Consider the following 27,999-nt stretch of genomic DNA (forward strand, 5'->3'; position numbering starts at 1 on the left):
GTTCTTCACGCAGTCATCTTTTGATCGACCAGTCTTTGATCCAGGCAGGCATCTTACTTTCTGGATTTCCTTTCTCTTCAAAATGTCTATTAGCATAAAATCTGTCCCGATCTTGGGCACTTCTAATAGACTCCTTGGCAAACTGCAACATTTCTTGCATATCTAGCAAGAAGTTCTTAGCAGCATCATTTTGAATTCCTTTTAACCCAACCATAACTGGTGACTTAGGTTGAAACCCGTACATAAGCATAAAAGGACTGTAACCAGTACTAGAATGCTTTGCACTGTTGTAAGCAAATTCAATCATAGGTAGATAATCTTCCCATGAAGATTGTCTCTTAGATAGATATGCCCGAAGCATGTCTTCAACCAACTGGTTGACCTTCTCTGTACTGCCATCACATTGTGCATGATCCGAGGAACTCATACTTAGAGTAGTTTCCAACTTCTCAAATACAAGTGTCCAGAAGTTACTTGTAAACTTTGAGTCCCTATCACTGACTATGCCAGATGGCAAACCATACAGCTTAAACAAGTGGTCCACAAACTCGTGAGCCAACTGAACAGCTGAAATAGTTGTTCTAGTAGGTAAGAATCTAGCCATTTTTGTCAATCGGTCGACTATGACCCAAATGGAGTCATGACCCTTGCGCGTTCGAGGCAAACCAGTAATAAAATCCATGGAAATACTTTCCCATTTATTACCTGGAATCTGTAATGGCTGTAATAAGCCCGCGCTTCTAAGGCGTTCTGCCTTAGTAACCTGACAAACCCGGCAACCTACTACATAGTTCTCAATGAATGCACGCATCTTAGGCCAATAAAAGGTATGCTTCACAAGAGACAAAGTCCTATGTATACCCGGATGTCCAGCACTAGGAGCATCATGACACTCCCAGAGAATCTTGGATTTAAGGTCCAGAACATCAGGCACACAAATCTTTTCATTCCGGAACAGCAAGCCGTTCCTAATCATCCACTGACCTCCCGCCGCCTGTACCATAGGTGGCACAATCCCTGAGTCCTGGTCAACCATGGAGCTCCCATCCTGGACTCTCTGCCAATAAGAACTGAAATGACTATCAGTTGCGTATAGCCCTCTCAAGGATTGAAATAGGTCTGAGGATATTTCCGTAAATGACAGAGCATTTACAAACTTAACTCGACTTAAGGCATCCGCCACACTATTCAACGTGGGACCTTTTTAAAAGCCAACCAATGACCAACTTAAAAGCCTAAGGTTCTTTGGGCCCCTCTTGGCCCTAGACCTTTCATTTGCCCCCAAGGCACAAATGCTAGGGGTTCTAGCACATCGAGTAACCCTTGACCTCGCCCCTTGTTTTCCCAGGGTCCTGCCCACACGCAGGCCAACATGCATGCGCCAGAAATCACGCCCTTGTGACATTCTCCCTTTAGCTTAGCATCAAGAACATGGGTTTTGCCATGGTGAGTGATTGTGATTGTTTAATTCTTCGTATCCAAAACAGCCCCAACACGAAAGCGCCTGGGTATTCCCAGTAACACATCACAACCATTCAACGGCATAATATAGAACTCTTCCATGTCCACGTAGCTCTGAATATGCATCCTCAGCTTGCCTATCACTGGAGTAACTGATTGGCTGAACCCTAGGCAAGCCATATCCGCATCACACAAAGGACCCATCTCTTCTGCCCGTATTCCCAACTTTCCAACCAGCTCTAGAGAGATAAAGTTGGCCTTGGCTCCCGGATCAAAAAACATCAGAGCTGTTTGGTCTCTTATCTTGCCCCATGCCCGACATAACTCTGTCGTATCTGCATTCTGAACAGCCCCGATCAAGTCTGGCAAAGGACCAGCAGTGGGCTTGGGCTTCTTATTCTTTTGATCAGTCCTCTTCTCCTCCTCCTTATGCTCACCCTGCTCAGTAGGAGGGAACTTCCTCTTCTTATGTGGGCACCCAAAAGCCCTGTGGCCCTCCTCCTTGCAAATATGATAATTGTTGGCATCATAAAGAATTTGTTTTTTCTCATCTGACATACGGGTGCGAGACGGCACTTGTCTTCGTCCTACAACAAACTTTGCCTTCATGGGCTGCGAGTCTGAACTTCTTAGGATATTCCGTCTTGCTGCCCTTTGACTTCAATGTCTCCTGTTGACTACCTCTGAACGCAAAAACTTTCCCTTGCATGAGTGCATAAGCGGTAGTGGCGTTCTCAATCAACTGGGACATATTGGAGACCCTTGTCTTTGTGCGATAGTCCCGAATCTCCTTTGGCAACCCACAGCAATACCTTTCAATTTGCTTGGACAGCGGTACATGTCTGTAAGAATTCACTGGCAAAACAGAGCTTCCCAAAACTTCTTATGTAGTCTTCCAAATTTCTGCAATTCGTTGCATCTAACTTGTACCAGGTGGTCATGATATCTACCTTGAACGTGGTAGTTAACCATGCGGTAGAGAACACCTATTTAAATTCAACCCATGTGGTAGGTGCTTTGCCCTGCAGAAGTAAGTTGGTCCACCATTGGAGCACATTGCCCTTCAAAAAGGTGGCTGCCTTTCGAACTTTGGAAGACTCTGTAAAGTGTCCACCTGAGTAGGCGGCATCGAACTATTGCACAAATGTCAAAGCCTTCAATCTATCCTGCATCCCATTGAAGGTTTCAAACTTTACAGATGCCCCTCCCTCCTTGTAATCTTTCAACTTGCCTTCAAGGGTGAGATTATCATAAACAGGGGGCTGTAAAAAGGGCGGAGTCATCATTGCTCCCACATTTTGAGCCATTCCACCCGTACCCATGGTGGGGTTAAACATTCCGGGCCCCACTCCCTGCATCTGTGGCATATTCCAAGTATTGCCCATCATCCCTGACAATCCTGTCTGCATCCCAGGTTGCATCCCCATGTTGAGTACATCATAGTGACATTTGCAGAGGGCATTCCACCCATCATAGGTTGCTGGAAATTGAAGTCCCTAGGCGCAAAATCTAGATGCACCACTAGGTCTTAGGGGCAAGTCCAGTGTGTGGCCTATCATGAGTGTGCGATTGTCCCTGTGTCCATGGGGCCCCTTGTTTTGTGTATTGGTACAATAGTGGTGGTGCTCTAAGCAAGTAGGAAGCCATGGCATACCGCATGGTTAAACATTTTTGCTAAGATTGTACAAAGTACTCTAGTCTCCGTCCTCAATCCCTCGTGGTCCAAAGCTTTCCGATTGTGGAACCGGCGTAGTGCAACCTGCACATTTTGTGCAGTGAACATAGTGGATGTGGTAAGTTTAGGTCAGGAAGAAAAATCCAGTTGTGCCTGTATCGGGACGTCATAGAGCGAGGTCGCGTATGTGTGCCAGACGCTAGGTCCCGTGATGGGTCCTTCAGAGAGGAGACCCCATGCAAAAGTGGGGTCTCCTCCTCGAAAGGATCCAAGGACAACCAACGTTGTCCTTGGTCAGGTGAGTTAGAGCTTTAATGAAGGGCCAAGTGTCATGCATGTAGGTGCATGCCCTTCTCCCACCTATTATCTCTCTCCCCTCACCCCCTTGGAGCATTCCAAGCCTAGCAGAAGCATTTTGGACAGATTTCAATGTCAAGCCCAGCTTCTTCCCTGCTTTTTCTGCTACTCTGAAGATCTTGCACGCTTTTCGAGGTAGCTTGGCTACTGGCACGCAGATTTCGAGGCCCGTACGGACTGTACGGATTTGAGGCACAGTCCCCAAGGCTGTTGTACTGACTATTAGGACACGGATTTCTAGGCACAAATCCCGAGGTCGAGGCTTTGGGGCAGATCTGTAGGCCGATGTCCTATTCAGCCCATTTCTTGCCTCCTTCCGCTCTCTTTCTTCATCTCTCTCATCTCCCTAAAGCTGGAAGTCACCTGCACCCTGCTGGGAGCCTGGTCAGGGGATAGGCACGAGGACTGATCTTGCTCCTCTGACACGGACAACGGGTATTTGGATTTGGACTTCTATTTTTTTGTTTTTCTTGCTTTGAAGCATTTTGCAATGCATGTGTGGTGTTTTGCAGTCCTTTCTAGTCTCTCTCAGGTCCTAGCAAGCACCCAGAGGCAAGGGTGTTCCTGGGGAAAGACTTAAGGACAATGTGGATGCATGTGATAGCCTTGAGGCTGCTTTAAGCACGGTTTGTTAGTAGTTTGGATGCTTGAATGCCTCTCAGTTGGGACAGGTCAGAAGTGGATGCCTAAGATTGCCTTGCTACTGAGATTCTAGTGGTGCACTTGGTTTTGATGCCTAGAAGATAGAGAGAGGATTTGCAGAGAGGAACAGTGCAGGGGTGAACCTGGTGTAAAGCATTTCCAATTCAGAAGCATTAAATAAATACCGAAAGGGGTGCCAAGGCATTAGGGGCTAGTGGGCGTGTTGTGTGTTGTTTTCACTGAGCAGGGGCATTCTAGCCTCACCATTTTTGTTGTTGAAATTTATTTCTAAGTGTTGTTAAGTGATTGAAGTGACTGAAGCTTGCATTGTGGCTCTTTATCAAGTTTATGATCGAGTAGACGAAGATTACTGCCCTTTAGTTTGTTGAAGGTCGGTTATAGTGGTTCTGTTGCCGGGATAGTCACCATCTTCCTATAGAGGTGAGCCCTGGTAGTGTGGGTGAAGGACACCTTCGTTGCAATTTTTGCTATAGCCATTAATTTCAGCAAGCACGTCACACCGTGAGAGGTCGTTGACAATCTACGAGTAGGAGGGGCAAGAGGAAGACAAAGCATCAGAGAGTTTTGAGAAGAAGCATAGTATTAGTGGGGGTGATGAGGAGCAGGACAGTGAGGCACAGCGTGTTTCTCCTGAGCATGCGGGCACAGCGTGTTTCTCCTGAGCATGCCACTAAGGACTCACAGGATGAGGTAGATGAGGCAGAGGAGCTTGATCCCAATGCCCTTTTTCAGCTGCGAATGCAAAGTGTAGCGGGAGCTCTGCCACAATTGCAACAGGCTTTCACGGAGATTATGCAAGATCCTCCTACTATTGTTACTCCCCCTGGAAGCAAAAAGACAGCTCAGAAGAAACAGAAGAAGCATAAGAAGACTCACAAGCATGTATCTTTCAGTGGACAGCCATCAGAGATGCCAACAGTCACCCCTGTAGCGGGTAATGCAAATAACTTTCATTCAGTCAATCAGGGACAGCAAGTCCTCCCTCAGCCCATGATGCATCCAAGACACTTCAGAGGGGGATCAGTTTTTCAGGCAATGGTGGGACTGCCCACAGAAGGGCCCAGAATACCAAGCAGCTTTATGGGCAGCATGCAGCCCAGAACCGGGTTAAGCGTGGGTTGAGTTACAAAGTACTTTACATCACTAATCACATCCCTGTGACAGTGAAGGAGGGAACCAGTAGCTGCAGACAAAGAGCTTGGAGAGCTGCCTACCTAGGCTGACTACCCAGGCAATCAGGTGGAGGGATCGTTGGACGAAGAGTCTACATAGGCTAAGAGGAGCACGCGGGCTCAGGGATCTAGAAGAGCTAAGGTGATAGTGGTACAACTTTTGGTAAGGACTAAGGACCACAGTTTGGTGGGACTCAGGCCCTCTTGTTTACTGTATCCATTTGTGGACGGAAATATACTTTTGTTGGTGCTATATCTCTCTTCGATCTCTATCTATTCACAGGCTTGCACACACACTCAGGGTTGTGAAGTACACAAAAGTAAAGAAAGTTTTGTTCCGTAGTGAAAAACCTCCATGTGGACTTCCTGGGGATGCTCTATCAGGCTTCCGCTACGGGATACCCTTTGTAGTAATCATTTCTAACAGTAATCAGCCAGGAAAGACAAAGCAAAATTAGACAGGTTTCAAGCTGTTGACAACTTTAAATCCTTGACGATTTACTCTGATAGATTTTGACCTATTGGCAGTCCCAAATCCCTGGTGATTTTGTGGTGAAGAGAATCGATTTATGTTCAAAGCCAGCTATCCTGTACATTGGCCAACATATACTCCATCACCAGGCCCCTCTGACTTGAGGCGGAATTGATGGTTTCTATCTGTGGGTTTTGGAGCTGTCCAAAACCGTGATCAGTGTTGATTGATTCCCTACCAGAGACCCAACAATTCAGATTAGCATAACTACGAATTACTTCTGCCCAAGACTTGTTTTGGCTCATCCTTTGCTGTACAGTAAGGTTCTGAACATTATACTTTTAGGGCTGATTCTACGGAACAAAGTGGTCAGCAAGCCAGCAAGAGAAGATCTGAAGTGCAAATGACGACCTTGATGAAGAGGTGTTAAAGGCTAAGATCCAGGAGTTTGAATTCTTGAAAAAGGATCCTCGATTTCAGCATCTCTTTGAAGATGATCATGGAGAAAGTATCTCAAGATGTCTCAAACACTTCTCCAAAGAAAGTGAGTCAGACGCACCCGCCTAGTCCATCACTGTCCTCTTCAAAAGAATCCCCCCAAAAACACCATGGGTCCTGACATAGGGGAACGAAGATTCTCAAGTCTTTGGAGCAAAAAGCGCTTAGAAAGTCCCCCAGTCCCAGTTCCCCTTCTTTAACTACAAGTTCGACCTCATCCTTATCCCCTTCGTCTGACTCTTCATGCAGAGGGGGCATCAAGGAAGAAGATGAAGCGCCCAAGGTCAAGGAGTTCAAGGAAGGAGACAAGTCTGTCCGCTTTGTTGCATATGATGGAGCATATGGGCAAACAGAGAAAGCTATACAAGTCACATGCCAATTTGGCGTGACCTTTAATACAAAAAAAAATCAAGCGGCATCCAAGCTAAGAATGGTGAATCTACATCTCACAAGCACGGCTAGTGCCTGGTGGAGTGCACAGTTTAGTTGGTTTTTGCGTCTAAAACATGAAAGATATTTAAGAAAGTATTCTAACAGCAATTTCTTCCAAAGCAGTTTGAGGATGAGGTGCATATTGCATGGGAGGGCCCACATATGGATGAAGGAGAATCTATCGAGGCCTACAACCAGAAGTTTCGGGATGCATATTTGCAGGTCACTCCATCCAAGAAATTTCAAACAAAGTTCAACTTTGAAAGTATCGGGCAGGATAACCACCCAAGGTACCAGCCTTTAAAAATATTATGCCTAATACAAAGATCCAAGATCTTATGCTGCATGCATTCAACATCGGTTGCAGTTCTTATGCATATGCAGGATCCACCTTTTCAAAAGAAAAGAAAGAGGGATCAGAAAGAAAGAAAAAAATAATGAAAATTAATTAAGGTCTTCGAAAGACCAAAGGATCCATGAGACTAAAAAAGAACCATGATCATAGCAATGCCGATACATAAAGAGAGAGAATTTTCTGAGCTCATGGAGAGGGTGAGGGCTGGTGGCACTGTGATGACCATCTAGGGGAGGCTTTGGAGAAGTCAAGCCTAGGAGGAGGTCAGCGATGTGTGAGGCTACTGTGGGAGCATAAAACCTATGATTGAGGTGCTGATGGCTGTCAATACAAGTAGTCTATTGTGGTCTACTAGCAATGGCCCTGTGACGAGCTGCAACTATCACACCAATCGGCCGTGTCTCCGATCTAGTGAGAGCATGGAGGAAAGGTCCCCTAGTCTGATCTATGTCTCAACTTGCTGGCAAGTTTGACATCCCTCCCCCTCTGACCCTCGAGCCCGCCGTCTCCCTGAACATTGCTAGTCAGTGCTATCTGGCTTGGAAAAACTCAATGATAGTGCTTTGAGTGGACTCTGGCTGTGTGTCCTAGTCACGCCTCTATGATCTGAGCAAATGCTCCCTATGTTGACGATCTCGTGGATGAAAGCTGCCAAGAACCTTTGATCTGGGTAAGACAAAAGGCTGGATAAAGGTCCAAACCATCCCTGAAGAGGCAGTGATAGCGACTTCTGATCTCATAATACACCTAGCATTTGAAAGCGAGATGCTCCTCCGACTCAATCTCCTGATGATCGCATGCGACCCTCTCTGGATATACCCTATGCTTGTCCACTTCAATATGAAGTCAGTGCGATGAGATGGGGAACTTCCCGATAGATATCCTCAGGAAGTGGGAAGGTGGATCCATGTGTAACCTGGTGGATCAATGAAACTCTCTGCTGAAATTTGCAGGCAATGGTCTCTATAAAAACTGAGCTTCACACAAAGCTCGCAGGGTGCCAACCAGATCCTGAATGTGTGTAACGGTAAAAGATCCTCTCGGATGATCTGGTTCACCTCATGATAATGTGAGCAGGATGGAGAAGGCCTCAACACTGAACTGGAATCCACAAACTTATTTGCATCTTCAGTTGGCCTGTCATGAAAAAAAGGCAAATATGATGCCATGTTTCTGCCTAGACTCGCTTTCATTTCATGCATCTGTATGTCCATTTTTAGGCCTTCTGTACATCCTTATTTGGATTTGTGCAATTCTCCTTGTCACTTTGTTTTCATGGGATGTTGCATCCTTGATCTTATCACTGTGACAGTCAAGTCTACCTTACGACAGCAACTAGAACCACTGGTCTTGTAAATTGAAGGTCCAGAGTTCCGATCCTCCATGGAGGCACCAAAAACGTGATAGGACCGGTGGAACAACAAGGAAACTACCTTTATAGCATCGAAGATACGTCACATTTCATATAGAACTTGAGCATATGCCACAAGATCCGAGAACTTTGAAGCAAGAAGGCAATCTACTCATCAAATCACACACCACCACCAATAGAAAACCACAAAACTTGTAGGACATCCCCACAGGATCAGATACAAAGCTCTCTCCTACTCAACTGAACAACTAGCACCCACGGGCCACAGAACCTCTAAACGTGTCTGCGGTACACCTGTCAATCCTGCAAATCAATTTGCCATTGCTTCTCCACAACTCGTTTTCTCAACTCTTCACAAAACTTTCAAACACCTCCTTAGCACATGAAATCTCTGGCTTGAACCCCAGCAACAAACTTGCAAGACAGCAGCTTGAACAATCTACGGAAAGCTCTTGGTAGCACCAAGACGCTCCTTCCAACAAACTTCGGAATCTCAACACCAAACTCAGCACAAGAACAAAAAACCTTACACCGCAACATAGCTCGAACTCTCTTCCCACGTGTGTACACAAGCCCCTAACAACACGAAACTGGAGCCAGAAATTGGCGCAATATTTCTCGACCTTTTGATACAAAAGTCGGATTGATGCGCTATAAAAATGAAAATTGTAGCTCTCAATCTGCTCTACAACTTTCCTCAAAAAGCACATCGAAATTCTATGTGTAGCTCCAGATATAGTCTCTACACCGCTTGCCTATTCGTGAAGACTGCATCTATAAAGCAGCTCCCACGGCCCTCTTGTGATAGGATCTCCTCCAAAAACAGCCCTTTGGTCTCCCAAATCAGCTCGCTCATTCAAAACAAGACGTCCACATCTTTGGGCTCTACAATTCACTTCAATATCAGCTCTACATGCAAAAAAAGAGCTCATATCTATTTTTAGCTAGCATGCATCCATGCAACTTGTGCTTTTTTAGTTTTTGCTAAAGATGTCTCTAAGGTAACCATAGGACCCACCCTCACCTAGATTTCTGCCTAGTAGTGCTAATCTCACCTACCTACTGGTGCTTCTATGTGTGATATTTACACTGATTTCTCCGGCTCCAAAAATAGGCCCATCAACATGTCTTCCTTTTTCCTACAGATGGCAGCAAATATGAGTGATCCTTCACTTATGGGCCTGCGTAGGACTTCATCGTCTATAATCCATTGAAGGTTTTTCTCCTTCCTTGGAAAAGGCAAACAGATTCTTCGTCTCCTTGAAGAAACATGTTTTGAGACTCTAGGAGATGGAGAAGCACAGTTTTACCTAATGAAGCCTCTTTCAAGTGGAGCTTTGATGGTTCTTTCAGTTCTGATGCTTTCTGAGAGAAAGATCTCGAAAATCAAGAGCATATATCTGATGGATGGTTCTGGCTTTCACTTATTCAAGAAAGTATGCCAGAGATATGTTCACTTGAATGAGTCTGCTATTTTTGTTCCACCGTTTAACTCCGCACATTTGTGTCAACAACCAGTTGCAGGCCTCCTTGGTTTGCCTTTTTTTTGCTTTCATTTTAGCCATCGAATCAAGTGTTCTGACTGCAATTAATCTACATAATGAAAATGATCTAATATTTTCCATGAACTGCTTGATATTGGGATTCAGAACTGATGAGGCAAACCCTCAGGCTTGCCTTGCAGTTGCAAAAAAATATTAGGAACCTGCTACAGAGCTGGCATGACTGATTCAAAGCAGTTTCACATGTTGCAGGCCTCATGGAAGTCGTCACCTTCCATTTAGAAAAATTCACACTTGCTTTCATCTGCATTGCTTTTATGGGGGAATTTCAGGATCCTTAGAAGATAGCATGATTGTCAACAGCAACCGGGAGCACATATGTTGCTTGTATCTTGTAAGTAGATGGTTACAATTCATGTCTAACTCTATTTGAAGTGTCAGTCTAGCTTGCCTTTGTATGATTTGGTAATTCATAGATGTGTACAGAGAGAGTTACTAGTAATTGTTCAACTATAAGACAATCTAAACCTTTTTGCAATATAAATTGTCAAATGCACACAATCAGTTTTGTGTTATGCGTACATACCTTGTTGAGAATTGCATCACTTTCCACTTCCAACTGTCTGACATCATCTGCCGAAAGTCCACACCATTCATCTATCCAGAAAAAGCAGCATTTGTGACTCTCAATGAAAAGTGCTCTCTCTGCCTGCAAGAAAAATGAAAGCATCTGCTGCTGGGATCATACTATGCTAGTAAGATTCCTTGAGAGAAGACTCAGCATATAAACAATAAACAATCAAAAGCCACCATAAAAGACCACACTTTCAACTTGAATTGCCAGGGAATCACCAGGTCTACAACGCAAGAAGGCATTAGTTGATTATCATTGTGAAGTAATTCTTGAACAGCACCATTTTAGAGGTGCACACAGTGATGATATGAGTAATGAACAAAAAGAACATCAATGCAACACGATAGGACCTCTCCATTCGAATTAGTCACAACACATGCAAACTTCACACCACACCAGGTCTACAACGCAAGAAGGCATTAGTTGATTATCATTGTGAAGTAATTCTTGAACAGCACCATTTTAGAGGTGCACACAGTGATGATATGAGTAATGAACAAAAAGAACATCAATGCAACACGATAGGACCTCTCCATTCGAATTAGTCACACCACATGCAAACTTTCATGAAAATTAGTTCTGTTACCTTTTCTATTGATTAAATTCTAATTGCGGAATCAAGAAGTTTATATCATCATTGTAACTTCGTCGAGCTCCTGCGAATGCTCCCAGCCCCCCCCCGCTCCCGTCTACCTCCCTCGCGCCGCGCGGCCCCCTCCCCCCTTACCTTCCTCCGCCTCTCGCCGCGCTGCCGCCGCGCCACCCTCCCTCCTTCCTTCTCCTCCTCCTCGCGCTGCGCTGCCACACCCCCGCCTCCCTTCCTCTTCCTCCCCCTTCCCCACCTCTACACCGCGTTGGCACCTCCCCCCTTCTCCTCGGTTCCCTTACCTCCCCCCCCTCCGGGACGCCCCCCGGCACCTTTGGTTTCAGCCCTCCCCTCTCCCTCGAGCATGATCCCGCGGGGACCCCCCCTCCTTCTACGGCCCCAAAGCTAGCACAGACCTCCGCCGCGCCTACCCCCCTGGCCCGGTGGAGGGGAGAGGCCTTCCCCCGCAGACCGCCAGCACCACCCCAGTTCTTCCGACGACCAGCACCCCGCTTTCTGGTTCTGACTCCTCATCTTCATCCCCCCACCCAAGGGCAGCTCCTAGAGCTCTACCTTTGGAGTTCTACCGAGCAGGACCTTGGGATTACTTGGATGCAGCTGGTATTGGCTCCTTCCCCGCATGCCTAGACATCAGCATCTTCTTCCTCCGAAAGGGGGCGGAGGGTAAGGTGTCCGTCCTCGCCCCCCATGATGGTCCTAGCTATTCCTTCACTATCACTAGTGACGGGAATGAGCAATGGATGAATGAAAATGTTTTGGAGACGATTCGGGATCAGTCCCAGGAGCAGGTACAGGACTGGATTGATAGCAGAGTAGCGGAGCTTCTTCAGTAGCAGTGGAAGGAGGGTGACGTTCGTCTGAGATGGCGCCACAGCGCCAAACGGTTCCGCCTTTTGGTCATCATTCGACCGCCTCTGGAGTGGATCTACGCGGAAGGGCTCCGCCCTTGGAGGACCTCAGAGGTAGCAGGCTTCTACAGTATTTCCCTGGCGGAGGCTTCGAGTTGGTTAGAGAGAGCTTACCACCATGGGACGAAGGGCCTTTCCCCTCTACTGAAGGTTTTAGAGGATGGGTCCGATGATCCAGCCTCACCTTCGAAACCTTCACAGAAGCGCCTTCGTCTGCACACCGGACATCCTCCGACCACCTCGACATCAACCGCAAGCAGACAGTTGTTTGTGGCCCACCTCTCCTCTTCATGAGTATACGCATTATCTCTTGGAACGTCAACGGGTTCCACTCATCAGGAACCCGCGGCCCCAGGAAGATGGTGCTCAGACAGGAGCTCCAGCCAGCTTTGGTGGGAAGGGTAGATGTGCTCCTACTACAGGAACACAAGCTTTCGGCTTCTCTAGTAAGTGTGGGAAGGTCCCCACAGGGCGCTCCCACGCCTACTGGGAACCTTCGATTGGCGAGCAGGGGAGGAGCGGAGGTGTCTGTACCTCCATCGACGCTTCTCTAGTTCAGCATGTGTGTGGTTTTGGCACCTTGATTCCAAGACCGAGCGCTTTGGGTGGGCTTGAATATTGAGGGATCCCGCATCGGCATCCTCAATATCTATGCCCCGACCGACCTTAGACGGAGAGCCGCTTTCTAGAGCTTTCTGACAGACTTATTGCCAGAGATGGATTCTTGGATTGTAGGAGGGGATTTCAATAACCTTGAGGCTCTAGAGGATCAGCAGGGACGGGGCCCAGAGTTCCTTGGTATAGCTCAGGCGGAGCAGGCGGAATGGGACTCTTTCTTGTTCGCTGTGGGAGGTCGGGACAGTTGGAGAGAGCCTTCCTTTTGCAGATGGACAGGGAGCTTGGACTTCTCTTGGGGTTACAGGAGGGAGGGAGGCAGACTTTTGGAGAGGTTGGACCGTTTCTATGTCAGTGATTGGGTGATAGGAAGAGGTGGAGAGTCAGGGGTGGTTCCAGGGACAACCCTCTCTGACCATGCCCCAGTCATCCTAGTCCTGGACTCAGCCTCTCATTCCTTACCTCCCCCATCGTGCCGGATCCCAAACTCCATCTACTCCAGAGCAGCAGTTCGCAGCAGGATAGTGGACCTGTGGGAGCAGGATTGGGACCCCATGGGGGATATGGCAGCTCAGGTAGCTCAGGTTCCCGCCGAGTCTAGCCTCATATGTCAACAGGAGGCGACTCTGGTCAGGCAGCAGTGGTGGGCGAAGGAGAGGGGCCTCAGACGAGACCTTGGCTCAATACAGCGGATGCAGCAGTCTTCCCCAGGCTCCGAGGAGCTCAGACGACAGGAGGTTAGAGCCCGAGCCATGTTAGAGGAGATCACCCAGATTCGCTCAGAGTTCTCGTAAGTCCTTTTGGGCTAGGAAAGGCGACAGGATGTGCAGAAATTTCTCCAGGACTCATGGCCAGAGGTCAGCAGGGGAACAGCTCCGATCTCTTAGGGCGCAAGATGGTAGTGTCAGGACAGATCCACATGAGGTCAGGGACTTGGCGACAAATTTCTATAGATCCCTATTCCCGCAGGAGCCCCCAGACCCTCGTGCCCGCCGTTGCAGGGATTGATGGGCAAAAATGCCCAGGTGAGGATGGGCTCTCTAGAGCTTTCTTCACCACCTTTTGGGAGCAGATCCACTAGCCCCTGCTCGCAGCCTTCCAGCATATCTTTTCCAGTGGACAGATGCCAGAGAGCCTTGCGACAGGCTTGATTTGCCTCATCCCCAAAGGGGGGGACCGTCAGGAGATCAGACAATGGCGCCCTATCACCCTCCTTCCGACTGCCTATAAAATCCTCGCCAAGATGATCAGTAGCCCCATCCGACCCCTGCTACATGACTTGATCCACGACACCCAGACTGGTTTTGTCCAAGATCGCAGCATTTTGGACATCTTCTTCACGTTCTCAGAGGCGACGGAGTGGGCCCAGCATAGTGGCTAGCACCTAGCCATCTCCTTCTTGACTTTGAGAAGGCGTATGACAAGGTAGACTGGTCCTTCTTGGAGGGCACGCTTTCTCGGTTCGGTTTTCCGGACGAGTGGATTAGAGGTATTGCTAGCCTCTACAGATCGGCCTCCAGCCGGGTTATCATCAGTGGTAGGATGGGGGAGAGATTCACCCTCGAGCGCTCGGTACGTCAGGGCTGCCCGCTTGCACCCTACCTCTTCCTCCTTTTTGCGGAGGCCATGACTCACTTCCTACGAGCCCGTACCACTGGTCTTCGAGGGATGCGCCTCCCAATCAGGGACGATGCAGAACTTCTGGACTCCGAGTATGCAGACGACACGGCCCTGTATGTGCAGGATGATATTGAGTCACTGGAGCGAGTGAGACTATCTCTAGAGGTTTTCTGCCTAGCCGCTGGGGCGAAAATCAACTAGCATAAGTCAGTTGGTTTTCTTACGGATCCAGGAGCCAGCTCACAGTGGGGTATTTTCCTGGGGTTTCGCTGGATCCCTAGAGGACAGACGACACGTTACCTGGGATTCCAGGTAGGGCTGGATACCACGCTGGCTCAACAGTTCCTACCGGTCCTAGCTTCCATACGACAGAAGCTAGCCTTCTAGAGCACGGCTCGGCTATCTCTGGCAGGCAGGGCCCTTGTGGTCAATCAGGTCCTTCTAGCCACCGCTTGGTATGTGGCATTCTACTGGTACTTCTCGAGATCGTGCGTAGCCCAGCTGAGGAGACTGGTGCGAAACTTTATGTGGTCTGGCTCAGACGGTTCCGGCACCACCAGGGCCCGGGTCGCCTGGCAGACAGTCATTCTCCCCCAAACAGAGGGCGGTCTTGGCATCATAGATGCAGAACTTCAGAGTCAGGCATTACTTGGCAAGTTAGTCATCCGCGGCCTGACCCCAAGAGGGCAGACGTGGAAGCTCTTGCTTCAGCATGGTCTCAGCGCATGTATCCCCCAGAGAGGGGGTGATTGGCAGCCTTCTATCCGGTGGATTTTCACTTCAGCCCCGCTGACTCAACCCCGCTCCCCCTTCCTCCGCAGCCTCTTCTCGGTCTGGAGGAAGCTGCGGCACAACCTCTCCCAGGTTCCCCCCAGCTGCCGAGAGGAGATAGACAGAAAGCCCCTGATTTGGAGCAGCCAGGTGACAGATGATACAGTTTGCCAGCTTGGAGAGAGATCCCATATCCCATGGGCGCTCTGGGCGCGTGGGCCTGCGCGCTCGCTCCGGGTTTGGAGGGACGTCTATAGCCAGTTGGGCCCACACGAGCTGGCAGCAGCAGTAGGTACGGCACGTGGGATCCAGGCTCGACGAGCGGAGATCGATGTTGCCATTCCTGCAGGTTGGAGGATTCCCAGGATCACCAAACAACTCCTCCCAGGAGATGAGAGGTGGCTAGGGCAGTTCACACCCCGTGGCATTCCTTTGGTGGTTGCAGGCCTTTTCTCGGACTCCTCGATTCATTTCTTCTCCGTCGCCGATGGTAGCCGTCTCCAGAGCAGAGAGATTGTGATCGACCCCCAGCTTCCCTAGCAGCGCCTTCGCATCATAGGGCTGCAAGGGAAAGCGTGGCATATGGACCCCTTGGTTGTGCAGGACCAAGACTGGAGACTATGGATTTGGGAGGGCCGCTCCTTGACAGAGTTGGAGTGGGACCAAGGGGAGTGGCGCTGGCCACCACTGGAGACCTCACAGAACCCTACCCCCTTCTTCTCATATAGCGCGCGCACCGGTAGGCGTGCTCTTGGGGCTCTCCAGCGCAAGCTACCTACCCAGGCACATAGCTGGTATGCCCAAGGGATATCTCTGGTCTTTCTTCGTACATTCTAGAAGACTCTTTGGGCAAGCTGGCGGCCGAGGAAGATCTCTTACTTTCTTTGGATGGTGGTCCATAAGGGGCTACCAGTGGGGAGATGGCTGAGGCAGATGGGGCAGGAGGGGCACTGCCAGATGTGTTTTCAGGAGGAGGAATCGCTGAAGCACTGCCTTTGGAGCTGTTCGCATGCTCAGACAGTGTGGAAGGGAGTCATGGGGATCTTAGCGAGGGCTGCACCCGAGCTAGGACTGGTCACTTGGGGAGCCATTTGCTGGTGCAGCACCGAGGTGGGACACCACTTGGCTTACGAGTTCTCTCGGCAGGATTCAGTTTTCTTCATCACGCAGGCCACCTGGGCATACATGGAAAGCTTCCCCTGGCATCTGACAGAGACACCAGATGCAGGAGCGATGACTCGGCACCCAGTTTGGGAGATCATAGGGAGTATTGTAGGCTGGCATATCTGGACTTCCAGATGCGCGCAGACCCTAGGTGATCAGGCTTCTTGTGCTACCCAGACCCTAGTAGACATCTGAAGCACGATCATTCACACGCTCAAGGGTCAATGGGATCAGATTCAGGGGGACTCACGGGCAGGGAAGGAGAAGAGACGGCGCTTCCTTCGCGACTGGGACCATCAAGAGCTTTTCTTCCAGCACTCTGCTCAGAGTCTTCAGTGGCATTACTCGCCCCCACCGTGGCTGTTTGTCCACACTCAGATGATTATGCCCTGAGAGGCTTGTAATTTTTTATATTTTGTTACCACGGGCTGTATCCGTTTTGTGATTACAGCCCGCTGGCCTTTAGGTCTTCTTGTACTCTCGTTTTCAAGCAATATAACTAGCACTACTTTTTGCGGAAAAAAAAAATATCATCATTGTTTGGCACTCGTTGCACAGATGGCTTGCCAGAAGAGTGGTTGATAATTTTCAAGTCAAGGAATGGATTCCAAAACAAGGGACTGCAAGGTGTTATAAGGATAGAACCAAAAGCGCTTTGGCATGTCATGAACTTCCTTGCTCATAACATCGTGCCTAAAGCATGCAATTTTGGGTAACTCATAAAATGTAGTGAGTGAGCTCCATAGAGCAAGGATGTCCTTATAGCCAACACATGTTTTTCTCCAACATTCTTATATGGCTTCTTGAATGCCTGATGCTTATCTTATGAATTTGGAATACAAGCTTTTCTACAAATGTATATTTACCTTCAAGTGATTGCATGCTCACAGACCAAACCCCTACTAGATTTTACCTTTTATTCCACATCAAAAATTCAAAAGATTTCAAATTTTCAGCCACTTCAACAATTTTACTGTACAGAGTGGAGTATTTGTTGAAGCTTCGCAGTGGTCTACAACCACTCTTGAATATGTACCGCGGTCTCTTTCAAGATTCAGCTATTTTGGGTTCTTCAATCTAAATCATTGAACCTGCATGAACACCCTTTATGCATTCCTTAGGTTGCATATGTGATGTCCTCCCATATCCTGAAGCATGTAATTGCACTTCAGAGTCTAGAGTCCTAGATTTTTAACTTATAGGCAACTTCCACAACCTGCAGCACAATGAAGAAGGAGTAGAGAGTCTGTTTATTGTGACGCCAACTGTACCTGCAGTTAGCCCAACAGATGAGAGGAATCCAACCCTCAACATTTTGGCCCCTATAACCCACTGTTGTCTCATCAACCCTATAACCCACTGTTGTCTCATCAACCTCACGACGAAAGGCCTCTGCAAACCTTCTCTGTAAAGAAAAGAGGGCCAAGTGGGACATATAATATTATGCCACATGGCAGGTAAGGAGGAGGATAAGGCATCTTGTCCAAAGACAGGTGGCAACCCATCAAGTAAGCATGTCGCAGCTAGGGACTCCCTCGAATCTTGAACACGTGCCTTATCTTGCCACATGAGCAACCCAGGCCATATGGCAGGTCATCACCTTATCCACATTGCCACATCATAACTTTAATCCAAGGTCAGTGAAATTAATGAAGTCTTAATTCGATATTCTATAAAGTCTAGCGCCCATTCACATCATCTTTATGTTCTGAAGTCCAAAAGAGCTCATTTTTGTCATACTTTCACTGTAAGTTTGACAGGTCATAACTCAATCAAACCAGATATAAATAGAAGCCGGTCAGAGTCTAGCCTTCACATTGAAAGACCCAATTTGAAGAATTTTTTTCTAACAAAATTGACATGTTCTTGGACACCATTTCAAGTCTCAAACCAACCACCAATCTCAAGCACTTTATGCAGCAAAAATCATCATAACTTGATCCATACAAATCAGGTTTGCAATATTCGCCAAATGTTTAGGCAACATTTCTACAGTAATTCTAAAGCTCTTGGGAAATTTTACAAAGTATTGCTCAAACCGCACACATTCAAAATAACAAATTGGTACCACTGGACAATCATCAACTCAAAAAATTCTACATCAAGGCAATTCAGGACCATGGGCTTTTCATTAACAAGGACCATCAGCTCGATTCAAGAAAATTTGTGACAAAGAGCATCACGTTCAGTAGCTTATGCCACTCCACTGATAATTCAATATATTTTGATAATCAAAGTAGCAACATCAAATGAAGGCAAGTCATCATTTCACTAAAGTGGCACATTCAACCATGGGCAGGTCAAAATCAGCAAGTGAATTCCACAGCCACACAAGTTTTATCGATCAGCTATTCAACAAACATAAGAATCAACTAGTTGTGGGCGTGCTATCTCCCTGGTGGATTTCGCCTACAACGATACTATTCGTTCTTCTATAGGTAAAGCTCCAGCTGAGGTAGTGTATGGAAGACCCTTACCTTTCCTTTGCTGCGCAGCAGATCAGTTTATTGAGGACCAAAAGTCAGTGTACGATTATGTGTGGCCCACAAATAAGCAATGGCGCACAGTTGAATTTAAGAGGGCTATTACGATACAAACAAAGCAAGGCTGAAATCTAAGGTTGGCGATCGGGTAATCCATGTCAAGCTTGCCTTGGGTTACTATGGTCCATTTCAAATTTCTCATAAAATAAATTACGTATCTTTTCGATTACATCTTCCACCCCATTGGAAGATCCACAATGCTTTGTTGGGATATCTCAAGGTGTATGCCTCAGGCACACCTTATGTTTCTATGTGTGAGTGCTAGAGGCACAGTTAGGTGCCCACAAGCACAGTTAGGTGGTGGAAAAGCCACATAGGATGATTGAGTGAATCTAGGAGCAGATTGAGGAGATGATTGTGGAGCTCTGAAGTCATCAGTGATGTCAGTGACCTTGTATGAGGTGCCTACTTAAGGACCTCTTTCTTCTTCATTCTATAAGCAAGTACTCTGATTTTGTGTCAACTCTACTCTTTCTTTTTAGTGTTCCAACATGGTATCAGAGCCATTTGATCCCCCTTGAGCCCATTTTTGCCACATCATCATCTTCTTCCTCTTCTTCTTACCATCTCTCCCTCTTCTTCCAAAAATTTGCTTGAGCTTGTTCTCCTCTGATTCTCACCCATTTCCCACGCCCTTTCTGCTGGAGATCCCTCTTGTTGGGGCGAGTTTCGGGCTGGAAGGAATTAAAGAATAAAACGCGCTGCTCGTCGCCATTGCAGGAAAATCGTCGAAGTTCTCTGCTGCAAGTTCTCTGCGCCTACTCTGTCTTTTCCTAATTCCTTCCAGGGCAAGCTTCTCCATACCTAGAGCTACCTTGTGCTGAAATCTGAGCAGCAATGGCTGCATATTGAAGGAGAAAACAGAGAAAAACCAGTCGACTTTGTTCAAGAAGGTGAAGGCGACCTGACGCATATTTTCGCCTCTTCTTCCCAGAGGATCTACTGTGGTATACCAGCTTTCTTTTGCCTCAGAAAGCCCCCTTTCTTTTGCTTTGAAGAGTGTGATATGAGCCCTCCAAGTTCAGCTCTCTAGTTTTGACAGTTTTGACATACTTTTGAAAATGATGCTACATAAAATGCTACTCTAGCATTTCTGGTCTTTTGAAGTTTTCAATAACTTCACTACAAGTGTTGCTTCAGTTTTGTTTTGACTTGCTAGACCTGGTTGTGATTGGAAAGTGTTTATTTCATTCACTTCTATGAAGCATGCAAAAAGTAGCATCATTGTTTGAAAACTAGTCACTACTATTTGCTACATCAAGTGCCTATACTTTGGAAGTATTTCAGTTCTTTTTGCCTTGTAAGAGAGATAGACACTGCCCAATATCTGGGTTAGACCCTCTCATGGCTACTTTATATAATCTTGAGAAGTTCAATGGAAAGGGTTTCCATACATGGCAAATGAAGGTAAAATTTGCATTGATGCGGGAGAACTTATGGGGACTTGTCAAACCTACTCCTACTGCTTCTTCTACGGCCTCAAATGCTGGAGAATCTTCAGCTCCGACACGACCAGCAAGGGATCCAGCAAGAGAAGAAAAAGCATATGGTATAATTGCTTTAGCTTTGGGTGATGATTACATACATCATATATCTGACTTGGAGTCTCCATCGGAAGCATGGCAGAAGCTAGATTTGATTTTTGGTGCAAGCTCTCACATATCTAAACTATCACTTAAAATCTCTTTCTTTGAATTAAAGATGGCAAGTGATACTACTTTAGCTGCTCATGTCAACTATATGCGGAGTCTTATGACTCAGTTAGCTTCTATCAACTCTCCTATCACCCCTGATGATGCTATGGCAGTACTACTTAAGAGTATGCCTGAAAGTTTTGATCACATTGTAAGCACTTTGAAGAATCTTCCCAATCCAAACCTTGAAGGCATTATCTCAGCTCTCCAAGAAGAAGAAAGACATATGGAGTTAAGGAAAGGCAATGACACTGCTTATGTTATGAAATTCCAGAGAAGGGCAAGTATTCTCCTTGCAATCACTGTGGAAAGACAAATCACCTTTCAAAGGACTGCTTCAAAGTTAATCCATGCAAGCACTGTGGCAAAAACAACCATAGTGAGAAGTTTTGCAGAGACAAAGCAAAGACAGAAAATGCAAATCTACTTACAGTGAATGAGCCTCCACAAGATGAGGCATCCTTTGAAGATTATGCATTTTAACTCATCTCTATGTATGCTCCAGATCTCTCTTTTTATGTCAAGATACTCAGCCTCGATAGTCCTCCAAAATGAATGAAAATAAACTGTTGTGTGTTGTGTGTTTTGTAAAAACCTCTGGTCACCTTATGATGTAGGCCATGTGTATGTTTTGTTCCATGGTACCTCCTACAGACATTGTGTGCATGTACATGTAGGGGAGATAACCATTGGAAGGTCTGTTTGTATCCCTTTCTGTTTACCTTACACCCAAGGGAACCCTTGCTAGCATGAGAACCTAGCCATAGATTTATCCTTGACCACCATGAGATGGCATGAGAAACTATGAGACTAGATGTATCCATGACATAGCCTGAGGCATTTCCTTGAGGGGGGGTTTGTTGGGATATCTCAAGGTGTATGCCTCAGGCACACCTTATGTTTCTATGTGTGAGTGCTAGAGGCACAGTTAGGTGCCCACAAGCACAGTTAGGTGGTGGAAAAGCCACATAGGATGATTGAGTGAATCTAGGAGCAGATTGAGGAGATGATTGTGCAGCTCTGAAGTCATCAGTGATGTCAGTGACCTTGTATGAGGTGCCTACTTAAGGACCTCTTTCTTCTTCATTCTATAAGCAAGTACTCTGATTTTGTGTCAACTCTACTCTTTCCTTTCAGTGTTCCAACATGCTTTCCATGTCAGCCTTCTTAAGCATTATGGGGAATCTATACTATCCACTGTTATGGATGAAGAGCAACCTGAGTTTGTCGATGAGGATGAGATTGTTCTACCTGAGCAAATCCTTTAACAATGCCCAAGCATAAGCAGCTATACTGGGTTTCTAAAGACCTTGGAGTCTCTTGGGCAAAGCTCTAGATATTGGAGTGAGAGGTTTGAAAGGCAGGTGATCCCCTAATATCGATGAAGTCTACAAAGTGCTTGAGTAATGTTTAGCGAGTGTCATTACCTCAAGCTCCTAATAGTGGAAAAAGATGTTTGAAAGGTTGTTGATCCCCTTGTATATAATTGGAGTTTGCAAACTTATGGACAAATAGGTGACATAAAATGTATTACTATTCCCCCTAGTTTTGAAGGAGAACCCTAGACACAAAGAAGAAACCATAGGGTGCTCTGTTAGAGAAGGTGTAAATTCAGACGTTCTCTGCATCAATCTTTCTTTGATTGTTTACAGACTCATTACATAGAGTATGATGTATATTTGCTATATACAGAGATCTTCTGTTGATGTACTTTTGAGCTCCTCATTTTGAGGTAGCTTTTATGTAATATAGAACATCAAAAGTTTTCACCAAAAAAAAAAAAGTGTGTGTGTGTGTATGTGTGTGTGTGTGTGTGTATGTACTGCTTTTATTCATGATTGGAAGAGAATTCTCTCTTATGCTAAATGGTCGGGTGCTTCCTCCCATCATGGTAATTCTCTTCGTTTGGAAAGTATCCATTGGAGCAAGGTGTTTGATTCGCCACTTGCTTTACAGGCACCTATTAAAGCATATAATCTTATGAAATTGGGCATAAGATTTGTCGGAGATGTGGTGGATCAACATGGTTATGTGCTTTCATTTCCACAAACTTGCAGGACATTCCCCTTGGGTCTACATCATAGGCCCATTTGGAGGCTACTTACATCTATGTTGCAGCCTTTTGTTCCTGTTCCTTCGTTGTTTGTACTGGACATATTACTGGACTAGAATCTAACTTCCTTGTCTCCTGCTACCAGTTCACTTTCAATGCATAATTTGACATCTTCGATGGTCTATAAATTTCTTCTTCCACCACCATGGATTGATAAGCATGCCAACACTCTTTGGAATTTGAATAGGCCTTTATCTTGGTGGCAATCAAAACTCAAGAAAATTTGGAAAGCTAAATTGCCATTGAAACAGAGGCCTTTCTTTTGGAGATGTATAGTGGGAGCTTTTTCCATTGGGGTGAAATTGGAAGCACGTCGTATTGCTTCCTCTTCCTGCCCCCGTTGCTCTCATCATCATGAGACAGTTCCCCATCTGTTATGGTCTTGCCCGCACTCTCGGATATTGATCACTCATGTCTCTCATTTGCTGCGGCTTCGGTTTCCCTCTATCAGATTCGGGAAACTCTTCTGGATGTTTGGATGCTTCTCATCTCAGATGTCTCCATTCCTCCTTTTCTTTCACTGGGCTCGTTTTTTGGTACTATGGACTATTTGGACACAGAGATGGCATTTTAGGATGGGACAACAGTTCCCTCAGGCATATGCTTTCTTCAGAATGTCCCTCGAGCAATCTTTATATGATAGTTATGCTGTGAGGGATTTGGATGCTACTAGCCTTGAAGTGTTTTCTCACTACTTTTGAGTGCTTCCATTAGGCTCTCTTTTGGAGTCTAATGTCATGTACATTGATTTTATGTTAATTTTATAGTCACTGGTTTCACACAAAAAAAAGTGTGTACATGAATGAAATCTCTCTTATACAAGAAAAAAAAAGTGTGTACATGTACGCATACGTATACATAGACATACATACATACATACATATATGCATGTATGTATGTATGTATGTATGTATGTATGTATGTGTGTATGTGTGTACATATGCATACACACACACACACTTTTTCCTTTTTTTAAGAGAGATTTCATTCTAAGAAATGTACATTCATAGCTACTACTCAGAACTAGAAACAATGATAAAAGACTTCAAACTGGGCCTAAAGAAGGTCTCCAAGGGAATGAGCATCCTGAAGAGACCGATACAAAGAAGAGCCAAAATAGGGAAACCCATCACTAAAAAGTGCTCATAAAGTCAAATGGTACGAGCACGATACAACAACCAGAGAGCCCAATAGCAACACCACGAAGAAGTGACCTAGTCTGACATAGCAGCATGTCTACCAAACAACCAAAACTGCTTGCCAAACAAAATCCTAGGAAAACGAGCTCGAAGTCTTGTCATCAATCTTGAAAGAAAATCACAAGGTAGAGGACAGGTCCAAAGCAGATGTAAGACCGTCTCCCGTAGATGAGAACAAGTGGGGCAAGACCGTCTCCCGTAGATGAGAACAAGTGGGGCAAGCCGAAGAAGCGATGAGCATAGCTGCCAAGAAAGATCCCACTGGTAAAGCCCCAGCCAAACAATGCCATAGGAAAACCGGCTGCTTAAGAGGTAGCTTACTGCTCATGATGCTCTAAAGAGAAGCCTTCCACCAAGAGAGAGACTTATTCAGATGCCAAAAGCAATTTCCATGGTTCTGGATCCAAGGCCATGGAAGCAACAAGTGATAGGCCTTCTTGGCAGAAAGATCCGCAAATGAAAAGGAAGAGTAACCTGGAAGCTTGCGATAAAACCTCCAATCCAATAAGGGGAAAGTGGAAACAGGCAAGGGAAAGGCTGAAAAGGTCACAACAAGGTAGTAATAATGCGACAAACAAATCTGTGATATAACCTCAAACAATACTGTCTCCTGGCCTGTGGAAAGGAAAGAGTGCAACCTCGATCATCTACAATATTGGCCAATGTAGAAGCCCCCAAGCGATGCAAGAAATATGCCTTTCAAGGCTGTACGTGAGAAAGACCCAGCTCCAGTAAAGGCTCTGCGTGCACGCATGCGCACACACACACATATATCCCTGCAATTGCACCTTCAATTCAACCCAACTTTATGGTTCCAACTCTTGTCCCCATACCGTGACACCATATTTCCTCTAATAGCATATTGGAATATTTCAGTTTGACTCTCTTGGGAGGATCTTCCTGATCGAAACAAGTGTTTAGCTGTCTCAACCACTAAATAACACTTCAGATTTGGGTTGGATCTCTAGATGACACTAGATCTTCTTCTACCAATTGGTTAGGCATTGAATCAAGGCGGATGTACGGAAGCAGCAAGAAGCAAAGCATTATTGCTCTATCCTTTATAGAATCTGAATACAGAGGAACAACAAACGCAACTTGCAAAGTGAAATGATTAAGGAGAATCCTTAAAGATATCGGACTTGAGCAAGAGGACTAACTCTTTTATATACACATAACCAAAGTTCTAAGATATCAGATTAAGCACATAGAAGTCCTACATCAGTTCGTACATGAGAAACTTCTGAGCAATAAAATAGATTTAGTCTATTGTTCAACAAAGGATCAGGTGGCAGATATCCCAACCGCACCTCTTGCAAGGTTAAGCAAGAGACGTTTTCCAACCTAATCGGTATTAAAGTAAAATTCATTGCTCATCAAGGGGGAGCAATCAATAGATTTAGTGTATTGTCCAACAAAGGATCAGGTGGCAGATATCCTAACCAAGCCTCTTGCAAGGTTAAGCAAGAGAAGTTTTCCAACGTAATGGGCATAAAGCGAAATTCATTGTTCATCAAGGGGAAGCGTTGGAAATGTGAGTGATGAACTATGGATTAGTTCATTGTTTCTCCCTTGGGGTGATTATGGGTTAGGATTATTTAAGGTTCAATTGAATGGTAGTTAGTGTCCTAGCAAACGACCTATGACATTATGTTATTGGTAGGTAGTAGAAATTTTTAAAAGGGCCACGTGAGGTCCCCACATGCATCCACCATGAATGGACAGGATGGGTGCCACACTGCACCATGTCATTGGCCTAAACTAGGTGGCTTTGCCATGCGTCACACAGGCACCTCACACACTCTAGCACAGCAAATCAGGGTTTGAGTATTGCATCCATGCATGTGTATTAATGCATCCTGATCAGTGTGACTTGGGAGGTTTGACTCTGACCTTCATGAGACATTAAAGGGTGGCTTCTCCCTCACTCTTCCTCACCCCCTCTTAGCTTGTGCTATGTATGTGGATTCATTTTCTTTTGCAGTTAGTTGCTGCATGTTCATTATGCATCTTGTAGCCAATGATTGGCATTCCATTGCAGCAATTCAGTTTTTGTGTGCATTTCTGATTGTACCTGTGCATCTGTGGGACACATCATGGGTCTAGTAAACCTCCTTGTTTACTTTTAGGAGAGATCCTTTCTGAAATGAGCGATGCTAGATCGTCTACGGATTTTCTTTGTGCTACACTTATATAGTCATGTAGTTGCTAATGAAAGACCTCATTAATAGACAATACCAATCATTTGCCAAATAAAGCAACCCAAGATCAATTATGGATGCAACATACAGAAAGGAGGAGAAAACCAGAGCTAAATACAACAAAAGTACTTTATAATGGGGTTTTGTCAATAATTTTTTCCTGCAAAAAAGATGTCCTTTACTTCTGAAGGCATGAGATAAACTGACAAATATCTGTAATCTAGATCAGAAATACACCAGCCAATCATGTGCAGTATATCTCAGAAATACACCAGCCAATCATGTGCAGTATATCTCACTCAAGCGATCTTATTTACTAAAAAACAAACAATTCCCATATAGTGCCACATGATGAAAGTATTCTAGCACTGATAAATAAATTACCCCTAAAATAGCTTGCTCCATTCGATATCCAAAACCCCAATAAGGAGCATCCACTGTTACTAGCTTATAAGCAGTCATAACTGGATTACATGTCTCCTGCACAAAGGGCCAGGTTGAAAATAACATCAAAAAATCAAGAGGATTCCTAAATTCTTGGAGAAGATCGTTAAACAGAGAGAACCAACCCATGAAATTCCTCCTGTAAGTCAGAATATGCCACCTTTACAATACTAAAGGTATAACATGGTCTAGTCATAGCGATATACTTGGCATAAGAATTCCACAAATAAGCTCTTGATAGTCCATGAGCAACTTAAGCGCTCACCAAGTTGTTGCCTCTTCTTAATTTTATCGAGATCGTCAATAGCTTGTCATTTAATTCCAATCCAAACCTTCATCTTTTTCTCAAAAACAAGTGTGTTAACTTCCGTTACTCACCAATTCGAATAGCAAAGTAGGAAAGAATACTAGGAACCAAAAACAGCAGATAATGCAGACCAGTAGCATGTCAACCAGGATGAAGACAAATCAAAAGCTAGTTTGTACTTATATAAATAGCTTCTCAAAATGTGAAGGGTTTCCAGTGAAGTCAGGATGATAATAACAACAAACTGAAGATGTCAAAATGCATCTAGCTGTTAGAGTTTGATATGCCTGTCTGTACAGTATGCGGGAGGGCTTCTTTGTGGGTGTGCTCGCTCAGCAAGAGGGTAGATCAGTGTAGGACAGGAGGGGGGTGGTCCCGCACTAGAGCAGCTGCCTTGCCAAGGTACCGCGCAGGAGCTCTGGCCTGGGTACCTAAGGGATCCATCTCACCTGCAATCAGGCCGCCCCAGGAGCCGGCCAGCATGGGGCTGGGTTGGGGGCCAATCAAGTCCCCAACCTGGTCAGGTTAGCCGATCATACTGGTGGGGTTAACTCGACCAGACCCTATCCATTTGGGTCGGGTTCGGCCGACCTGTGGGTCCACACAGGTCAGTCTGCAAGCCATCTGCAGGGTTGAGTCCCTATATATATAGGCCCCACCCCTGCTCTCTTTCATCATCTTGTACCAATGGGTTTTCTCAGCTTCAATGAGCTCAGGTATCGACATGTCTCTCCCTCCATCGCATTTTTCCCTACTTTGCGAGTTTGCTGTTTTCTCAGTTTGCTGTGCACGATGATTGGAGCATGCTGCAAAACGGGGTGGACTGTAACCAAACCTTAAGATACTTGAAAATACTTTAGCAATAAAATCACTGGTATTATGACACTTTTGAGCAGTTTGCAACACACAAAACAGCTTCTAGAACAAATCACAATATGGCTCTACTTCCTGGAATGGCTTGTAGAGGATCCTGGGCACCCTTAGACCAAATTGCAGCAGTGCTAGGCTCCTTGGAATCAATTTGCAGCAGGTTTGGGTGCTTTGGAGTCAATTTGCAGCATCTCCGGGCACCACGTAGGGCTGGAAACCCTAATCGCAGCAAGTAGATGATCTTCCAGAAGGGCTGGGAACTGGATCGTTGCTTCTGTACACTTTCCAGGCACTTGTACGCGTTAGAGAGTTGAAGATATGATGCTGGAATGAATCGCAACTCAGCCTAG

The 27,999-nt window shown here is 45.8% G+C and overlaps 1 protein-coding gene across 1 annotated transcript in view; it reads right to left on the reverse strand.

Annotated features, from left to right (window-relative positions):
• The window catches only part of LOC147893432 (uncharacterized), a 101,978-nt gene that overhangs the window by 1,846 nt on the left and 72,133 nt on the right, over positions 1-27,999 (reverse strand). The window contains exons 8-9 of the mRNA XM_087386203.1: positions 26,413-26,508; positions 10,546-10,668 (exon numbers count right to left, since the gene is read on the reverse strand). Coding sequence (XP_087242329.1) covers positions 10,546-10,668; positions 26,413-26,508 — 219 coding nt within the window. The remainder of the gene's footprint in view (positions 1-10,545; positions 10,669-26,412; positions 26,509-27,999) is intronic.

The sequence above is a fragment of the Dipteris shenzhenensis genome, chromosome 15, assembly GCF_047967505.1.
Source record: "Dipteris shenzhenensis isolate YYH24624 ecotype China chromosome 15, Dip_SZ_1.0, whole genome shotgun sequence".
NCBI classification, from domain to species: Eukaryota; Viridiplantae; Streptophyta; class Polypodiopsida; order Gleicheniales; family Dipteridaceae; genus Dipteris; species Dipteris shenzhenensis.